At 28.2% G+C, this 9,117-nt stretch overlaps 2 protein-coding genes and 1 long non-coding RNA gene across 6 annotated transcripts; 2 read left to right on the plus strand and 1 right to left on the minus strand.

Annotated features, from left to right (window-relative positions):
- The first annotated feature begins 641 nt into the window (after positions 1 to 641).
- Positions 642 to 2,936, plus strand: LOC107998047 (uncharacterized). Its single transcript, XM_062085290.1, has 2 exons — positions 642 to 2,125; positions 2,610 to 2,936. The coding sequence occupies exons 1-2, from the start codon at positions 1,899 to 1,901 to the stop codon at positions 2,905 to 2,907; spliced, it is 525 nt and encodes a 174-aa protein (XP_061941274.1). The 5' UTR covers positions 642 to 1,898; the 3' UTR covers positions 2,908 to 2,936.
- On the minus strand, positions 2,919 to 6,765 carry LOC107998048 (uncharacterized). 3 transcript variants are annotated; one of them, XR_009832770.1, is made up of 5 exons: positions 5,386 to 6,173; positions 5,056 to 5,236; positions 4,516 to 4,821; positions 3,650 to 3,991; positions 2,919 to 3,501 (listed from the first exon to the last, which is right to left on the minus strand). It is a non-coding gene; the product is annotated as an uncharacterized LOC107998048 (long non-coding RNA). The 3 variants fall into 3 exon arrangements; XR_009832768.1 differs by having other exon boundaries at positions 5,056 to 6,752; XR_009832769.1 differs by lacking the exon at positions 4,516 to 4,821 and having other exon boundaries at positions 5,056 to 6,765.
- LOC107998046 (alpha-tocopherol transfer protein-like) lies at positions 6,730 to 8,503 on the plus strand. Of its 2 annotated transcripts, XM_017057061.3 has the most exons (6): positions 6,730 to 6,868; positions 7,244 to 7,403; positions 7,493 to 7,673; positions 7,772 to 7,957; positions 8,036 to 8,141; positions 8,232 to 8,503. In XM_017057061.3, the coding sequence occupies exons 1-6, from the start codon at positions 6,730 to 6,732 to the stop codon at positions 8,390 to 8,392; spliced, it is 933 nt and encodes a 310-aa protein (XP_016912550.1). In that variant the 3' UTR covers positions 8,393 to 8,503. The 2 variants fall into 2 exon arrangements, with proteins under 2 accessions (XP_016912550.1, XP_061941273.1); XM_062085289.1 differs by having other exon boundaries at positions 8,036 to 8,503.
- The last annotated feature ends 614 nt before the right edge of the window (positions 8,504 to 9,117 follow it).

Consider the following 9,117-nt stretch of genomic DNA (forward strand, 5'->3'; position numbering starts at 1 on the left):
GGAACGAATCTCTTCTAAGGACAGAAAAAAAGAATTTCTTTAGAGAAATATATACGAGTCAAAGAAATGGCAATATATCAATTACATATATATATAATATAATTGATGCTCTTTTAACTTCTTCAATTCAAAATTCTTCAGGAAAGTGTTTTGCATATTTTAACAAAATGGAGTTTGATTGAAATCAATACAAGAATGTTAAGCGAATACTTAAAACATATGCATTATTGAATTTTAAATAGAATGTATTAATGAGCATTAAGTGTATATATTTCATTATGCATAGTATGTTTGATATGATATTAGCACGTGTAAGTAAATACATTATTGGTTGCGAATTTACTTATCGAGATGTTCTTTTATTAACATTTATATCCAATGATATATTCCATTCTCATACTTCATTCTCATTCCTTCAATTAACCATTAAAAATAATATCTTATCTATGCAACTGAAGAATACAATTCATCCCAATCTCATCCCAACAGATAACGACACTTTTTCATTCGTTATGAAAGGAAATTCTACTTCAAATTCTACTATTCTTCTCATGGTCATTAATCCTCGACACGTTTGAGAATAATAATAAATAATACGCATTAGGATGCGACGCATAAATAAAATCCACGCATGGCAGGTAGTCGAAATCGAAGCGATTCCACAAGGGTGGTCGGTCCTCCGTCGTCTATTTCATTCCGGAACCGCAACGAAAAATTCATCGACACGTCCACGGAGAAACGTAATATCATCATTATACATATATATCTCGATCGCACAGATGCGTCGCCGCGGGGTTATGAAGGTACCGTTTTTATATTGCGGTTAACGCGGCCATTGTGCCCGGTATTCACAAGAGATGGCTCCATGGACCCCTGCGGAGGAGAGGTTCCGCGGGGTTGGATCACTCGTTTGCTTCCCCTGTCGACAGCTACCGTAATCTGTACACGCTTCCTGGCCAGATTTCTCACTTGGTCCCCCTCTCTTCCGGGGCCATTACCTGGATAGAGATATGAAGGAGATCCGGGACAAATTGGGCTGCTTCTTTTGGAATTAGTTTGCTAGGATGATTTTGAACGAGGCTGGTTATTATTAATCTGGTGTAGGAAGATTTGTCAAATTAAGTTTGGATGTATTATATGTATATGTTACAAGATTGTTAAAGATGATGATTATGGGAATAGTGGTTCTATAGAAGTTTTTGGAAATTGAGATCTTCTGAGGAAGAAATCTGTTCATTCGAGATTTTTAAACAAGGTTGAATATAAAATTTGAAAAAGAAGGATAAAAGAAGCAATGTGAAAGATTATTATTTTTTGATAAAGCATCCTGCAATGCTTATCAATCAACGATCGATTGAGTAAAAAAATCTGATTTAAAAAGAGAAATATTTATAAATCCATATTGTTTATTATTTAACATCGGCAATATCGATTTCGATCCTTTGAAGGTTAAATTTTCTGACGAAAGAACCGTGGGAAAAAATTCCTTTTTACAAATTGTTAATAACGAAAGAGTATTTGTTTTGTAATATTTTGAACGATGAAGCCGAATTAAAGTACTCTCCGCACGATAATATCGAAGTTCACCGTTTGTCACCTATTTTCAGAGCGAGGTCAGCCACACTGCCATCGTCTTTCGATTGACAAGCGTTTCCAAATTCACGATTTGTTCTAGCCATCATCATCGCCGTAGAATTTCGTTTTCCGTTTTCCTTATCATGTTGGAACCATTGATCGTGCTTACAGTGTTGAACTGTTTCTTCATGTTCAGCTCAACTGTGACGACTTGCGCGTTGTGGTAATCGAAGTATATAAACAGTATTCCCATCTTACTTCTTTTTAATGTGTTCGCCAGGTGGCAATATCGTACTCATCGTTGCTGTTTCAAGAAAGATTCCATGCAACAGAGTATGAAGTACAATTTATCCAAATCGAGGAATTCGTCGAAGAAACCCGTCGAAAACCGAAACAAGCAGGATAATAACCCTTCGAGTTCTATCCATCGAAGCAAATCGAATGTGACTATGAACCGTGACAAAAATAGGAGAACTTCGAAGAACAAAGCGAGATTGAGCGCCAAGCTTCAGTCGGACAGCAAGATACATAGTGATGAAAGATTATCCATGTAAGGAATCGTTAAAAATCTTCTTTGAAAATTTTATTAGATTTTTATTAAGAGTTCGTATTTTAACATTTCAACATTTCTAAAGATTTTCGTATTTTAGAATTACGAAAAAAAAAAAAAAAAATAAGTTATATAAATCTCAATTATACTCTACTTAATTTTAAAAATATTACTTATTAAATTCAAGTATAATTGCACGTTTCAATTTTTCTTGAAGTAAAGAATAAGAGATAATTTTATTTTTAATTATTACAATATTAGATTAGAAATTGAAAATCACATCAAAATTTAATGTTAATTTGAAAATTATAGCAACGTTGATTATTTAAGATGCTAAAAAAAAATGTATATCTATTATCTTTTTATTTTTGTCAAATATCGAATGAGTTAATATCCAACGATATTGAAATTCCTATTTTGCCTAATTATGAATCGTGTAATTTATTACGTTTCAGGAAACGTAATAATTAAATATATATTTTAGAGAAACGATGAGAAATTGGGATCTTGAAGAGAAGGCGAAGATGTCAGAGGCATCGCAAACAGCAGAAGCGAAATCGGCGGTGGTGATGGAATATTCAACCGTGCAAAAAATTGTCCAAATTTTGGACAACGAGGAAGACATTTTGGCCACAAAGATGGCCATGAAAGAACTCAATTCTAAACCGATTATCGAAGAAAAGAAACCGACAGTAGAGATATTAAATGAACCACAGTTTGAATTAGTTCAAGCTTTACCCGAGTTCGAGTCAATGCCTGAAGAACATACATATATCAATTAAATTTTGAGAAATAAATTTAATATATTTTTAATTTGTTCTCGTTTCTTTACATCATTATTACAAATATATATGGACAATGGATATATATTATTCACTTTGAATATTTCCTATCAATTATTTTTATTTTACAGCTTTTGGATATGAAATAAGATGTACAGATAATTAATTTTGTAGTTATTCGACACTTTCGACATTTTCTAATCGGCAAAAATATTTTGTCTTCTTCGTTCACAAATTTTGTAAATTTTCTTTTTTTTTTGCAATTTCAGTCTGCTCGTTATCATCTGGTTATATTTTATTATTAAAGAATATGTCAATAATAATTCGAATATTTGAACATTTTCCATTATTAATTATAATATCATATAACTAACTTTTTAATTTTATAATATTTCCTTTTCTCCCATCAGTACTTGATATTTATAATTCTGTAAATCATCGTAATTAGATTGACAAGATGTTTGAAGCATAAGAGCCTCTGTAGAGCTTAAACAACATTGAACAATGCGTGAAATCTTTTCTTCGGCTTTTGGTTTTTTCCAATTGCAGCACTCGCTCGAATCGGCTCTTCTGATGCTAATCAAATTTGGAAAACTGTAATGTTAATTGATCAATAATCTATCTGACGAAAAAGTTTTTTCGTTATCGTATAAATATATAGATGTATATATATGTATAATGTATATATGTATATATATACATCTATATATTTATACGATAACGAAAAAACTTTTTTTTTTACCATTTGGAGAACAAAGCGACCCAGATGCAACCTATGCAAACGGTATTACATATAGTTAGACAATCAAACATTTCGATAAACGTCCAAATATTTTCACTTCGTTGATCTTTCACATTTTCGTTGTATCGTTGAAATTTAAAGATTCGCCAGGTTTTCAATTTTCTCAACTGTCAATGAGACATTGCAAACTTCCGGTAACAAAGATATCGTCTATAACTCGAACTCGATAGTTCAAATATTTGTAAAGCTCGTTTTCAATAAATCATAATTTTTTAACGAAGTTTCTTTTAAATAAATATTGCGAGAATCAATTTTCAGAAATATTAATTTCTTGAATAAAATCTGAAAAAGAATTTTAAAGATATTAATAAAATTTCAAAATAATTGCAATTTCTATTCATAAAATATTTAAGCCTTCTTTTCATTTAAAATAAAACAATTTTTAATATAGAAATATTAATTATAGCTCAGAATTTCAAAAAATTTAAATTTCTTTTTTATCATTTGAAATAATAAATTTTTAGAAATTCTAATGAAGAAATAAAAAATAAAAAATGAAAAAGAAATAATTAGAAAACTTATATAAATTTTTAAGAAATTCAAAATATCCATAAGCTAATTTAAGTTTGTTTTTCATTTAAAATATGAAAATTTTTTACGTAATAATATCATCGAGTTCTATTTGAAAAGTTCTACGTTGAACGCATTTTGAAGTGAAAAAAAAGTGAAGTGAAGAATCCATTAAGCTTAATTTTTTTTCTGCGTGAAGTACATATTCCATCGCGGTTTTCAATTTCACGATGATGGGAATGGTGGGGAACATGTGTATTAGGGGGCCAAGCTTAAAGAATCGTTCTGCTTCGTACAGATATTGCAGTACTGCGTCGTCTTCCACAGATTGCACACAAAATTTTGTAAAATTACATTCTTAGTTAGTTTTTTCTTCTTCTATAATTTAAAATCAGTTCGATAATTTTGAGGAATTGCATTTGGAAATTTTGGTAAGTAAAAAAAATAATTATGTATCATTATTAATAGCTATACTTAAGCTATATTAAAGTATTCTTAATAATTTATTATTAATACTCTTAATATTTATTTTTATTATCTTTGATCATACTTATTTATTAATTTAAATGAGATTTTGATTGACTCAATTGAAAATATTTAACCTAGAATAAAATTAGAATTAGTGATAATTAACATTTCAAAAATCTAAGAAATGATTTTATTTTTATTTAAAAAAAAAAATAAGAGAGTCTTATTAAATTAATGAGTAATGTATAATGATAATTTTCACGTATTTTCTTAACTCCAATAATTGAATTTGAAGCAGATTATAGAAATTTTTAACAAATTTTGTATTCAAATTAATAATGCCAAATATTAATAGTATTTTTACTTACATTAAGAGATTTTAAACAAAAAAATTGTTTAAGCAAGTAGAATTAAATATAATTTGACTTTTTCCCACATTATTGGATTTTATATTACTGATTTCGATCTGTCGTATGTAAATAAAAATTTCAATAAGAAAGTCAATAAGAAATCACAGCAATTAAATAAATATAAATGAAACCTAAAATCCTAAGAAATTAATTTATAGAAAAGTATTAAATATTAATTATAAGAGAATTTAATATAAATTATTATAGTATAATCAAATGATAGATGATGAAAAAAAAATGAAAAAGTTTCAAACAAAAATAATCGAAAATCGTCGATCGAAAATTCACCTTATTCCTTCCTTCCACTTTATTGTTTACATTCGCACTTTCTCTTTTCCTGATTTACAATTTTCGATACTTACCACGATCTAATCAATTTTGCTCACGTTCGAGCGATCTTCCAGGCTCGATTTCGTGATATCGAAACGAGCTTTCACTGATCGACTTACGAAAAATAAAAAATAAAAAAAAATAGGTATTCCCAAGATTCGATGATGATGCAACTCACGATCGACATCTAATTCCGATCACGTCGAATTTCTTCTTTTCTTATTCCTTTCTTTTGTTTCTTATGCAAAGTGTTTCTCAGAGAATGGATGATCATTTCACCTTCGAAGTTCGATAATTTGTGTAATCAACGACAGAAGTAAATCACCATGTATGCTCGTAATTATGACGACATAGGATTTGGCCTTGTTCGCCAGTCATGTTTGTCGAATCTAATGTCTTTTTTAATTTTATTATTTAGTATATTAAAAAAATGTAAGAATTATGTGAAAAAAAATTATTTAAATAAAAAGAGATCAATAAAAATTCAAATTTGAAATTCTATGTTACTAATTATTAACTTTCGAAAGAAATTTCAAAAATGCTTTCTTGATTTTAATATTTCATTATTAATTATTTTTAAACATTAATGTCTGTCGTATAAAATATTTTCTATATGATAAAAAAATTGTAAAATCTAGATTAGAATTAGAATTTCTATCTGAATAAAAATCAATTAATTTTGTCAAAGATACATGTAATTTTAAAGAATCTTTAACGATTTAACTTATTGATGATTCTAATGATAATTTTTTTTAAAAATCGAAATATTGAAGGCACGTATATATGTATTAAATGTATTTCACATGAATTGTATATAGCTTGAATTTTTAAAATACAAATCTTATCAAAAAAAGCTCATTCTTTGAAAAATCGAATTACTTTTAAATATCAAACAATTTCTTGTATAGAATATTTTCTAAAAATATATATATATATATTTGTATATATCTAGGTTAGAATTGTTTCTGAATAAAAATTATCAATATTAATTTTGCAAAGGTACACATTTTTAAAGAAAATCTATAATTGATTTAACTTGTAGATAATTCTAATTTTAATTCTATGATAATTCTAATGATAATTTTTGTAAAAATCAAAAGAAATACGAATAATTTTGTACTTTGCTCGCTTGTCGAGTACGAGTGTCAATATTGATTGTTAATAATTATTCTTCTGATAAGCACGTTTCCTTATTGCGTCCAACGACGAAAATAGATAATGTTTTGTGAATGTAATTAAAGATTAGAGCATTACAATTTATGATAATTCGATATTTTTTAATTCCTCGGATTACAGCACGTTATGACGTTATTACCACCAACGGCACAACAGCAAAAACGGATAAACGAGGAGGTTTCGACAGATCCAGAAACGAGGAAACGCGATGTGGCTGCTATACGCGATTGGCTCTCGAAACAACCTCATCTGCCTAATCATATGGGTCTGAGTTTCTTTCTATCTTAGATTAAAATGGAAATTAAATAAGAAGATCGAAAAATAAACAATAAATTTAAGAAATTTTGACAAATTTGTATTTTAAATTTTGTTTGATCTTAAAATTCCAATAACAAGAAATATTTTGAATTGAATATGTAATTCTATTTTCTCTTTTCTTTATTTTTGATAAAATTACTATTTAAAATTCCACATTAGAAATATTAAATTGAATACAATTTTTACTTTTCTTTATTTTCTTGATTGTTTATATATTATTCGAAACAATTAAATTTACAATATAATTTTTTAAGAAAAAAATTATTAAAAATTCGCCTTTATTTTAAACTCATTATGGAAATTCTCAATTGTTTAAGTACAGATGATACAAGGCTCGAGAGATTTCTGTTTGGCTGCAAAAATAGCATAGAAAGATGCAAATTGATTTTGGAACGATATTTCAGCGTACGTACCGCAATTCCAGAATTTTTCGCCGTTCGAGATCCACTTGCACGAGAAATTCAAGAATGTTGCGAAGCGATGTAACTATTTGATTTATTATTAATTTGATTTATATTAATTTATGATTTTCATTTTTTTGGAATTTAATTCAATATATTTTTTCAATTAGCCAATATTTCGTTTTACCATCATTAACCGACGAAGGATACCGGGTGACTATTTTACGATTAAAGGACAGTGCGATAGATAAATTTTCTATTCAGACCATCTCTAGAAGAATTCTTATGGTCTTGGATACTCGTCTGATAGAAGAACAATGTCTATCAAATATTATGGTGATCGATCTTGAGGTAATTGCAAAATAAATGTTATTTTTAAATTGCAAATTTTTTTTTTACATTTGTATCATTGTATCATTTCATTATTGAAATAATTTCAAATCGAACAGGGATTTGGTGTGGTTCATTTTACGAAATGCAGTCCAACTCAGAGCATTGTTCGTAAGGCAATGTTGGCAATGCAAGATAGCATGCCATTACGACTTCATAGAGTTCACTTTCTTCACGCTCCTGCATTCATAGAAAATATTTTAAATATATTTTATCCTTTATTGAAAGTTCGACTTGTTCAAAAAGTAAGTGATATTTAATCATTTAAAATTTAGATTAGAGTAGATTTCATTTATTTTATATGAATATTTATCATTTTTAAGTTTCGTATTCACACTGGTGGTGGTGAGGAATTGCATTCTTATATGAACAAAAATATACTTCCAAATGAATGGGGTGGGAAAGCAGGCACCTTGGATGAGTTGAATGGTTTGTTAAAATTTTTAATTGTTCACATGATTGGATATTTTAGAAAATTATTTTTATCTTTCTCTTCTTTTACTCAAATAATATTTTTAGATGCGTGGAAAAAGAAAATTGAGAAAAACAGGGACTGGTTTTTGCGAGAGGAAAAGCTCAGTCGAACAAACGAAAATGCTAGACTTCCAGAATCAAAAACGAGAATTTTAAAAGAATTGGAAGGATTACAGGGTTCTTTTAGACAATTAAATATTGATTAAAATTTCTTGAATATATTTTCTATAAATTCATTTTCGTTTATTTTTTATTTTTATTGTATTTTTATATTGTATTTAAGATCGTGCCTAATAAAAAAATGTTAAAATAAAAAATTATTTGTATTATTTTTCAACATGTATACAAATAATTTAAAATTTATTATCTCTCATACTTTTGTAAATTTTATCTCAAATTTTACGAAGTGTAGACAAAGAGAGAACATGGCGGAAAAAGGATAGAGATAGGATAAAAATATGAAAATCAGCGCCATCTTCAGAGTGCCGCAAATGAAACTCAATACACAAGGACAGAAAATAATAAAAAAGGATAGAAATAAAAAAGAATTAACTTTTAACGCCATCTTTTGGATATTTCTTCAAGTACATCTCTTCAAAACATAGGATAAAGTAGAGTAAGAATTTAGTATCAGCGCCATCTCTCAATTACTTTTAGAAAACATCAATCTTATAATATTTTTCTTATTCAACAGATGGCGCTGATTGCTAATTCTTGTTCTACTTTATCTTGTTTTTGAAGAAGTTTCTCTGATATTCAAAAGATGGCGCTGAAAGTCAATTCTGATTATATCTCTATCCTTTTTCAATTATTTTCTGTCCTTGTGTGTCGAGTTTCATTTGCGGCACTCTGAAGATGGCGCTGATTTCCACATTTTTATCCTATCTCTGTCTTTCTCTCACCATCTTCTTTCCTTATCTATACTTGTTGT

The sequence above is a fragment of the Apis cerana genome, linkage group LG15 (genome assembly GCF_029169275.1).
Source record: "Apis cerana isolate GH-2021 linkage group LG15, AcerK_1.0, whole genome shotgun sequence".
Taxonomy (NCBI): domain Eukaryota; kingdom Metazoa; phylum Arthropoda; class Insecta; order Hymenoptera; family Apidae; genus Apis; species Apis cerana.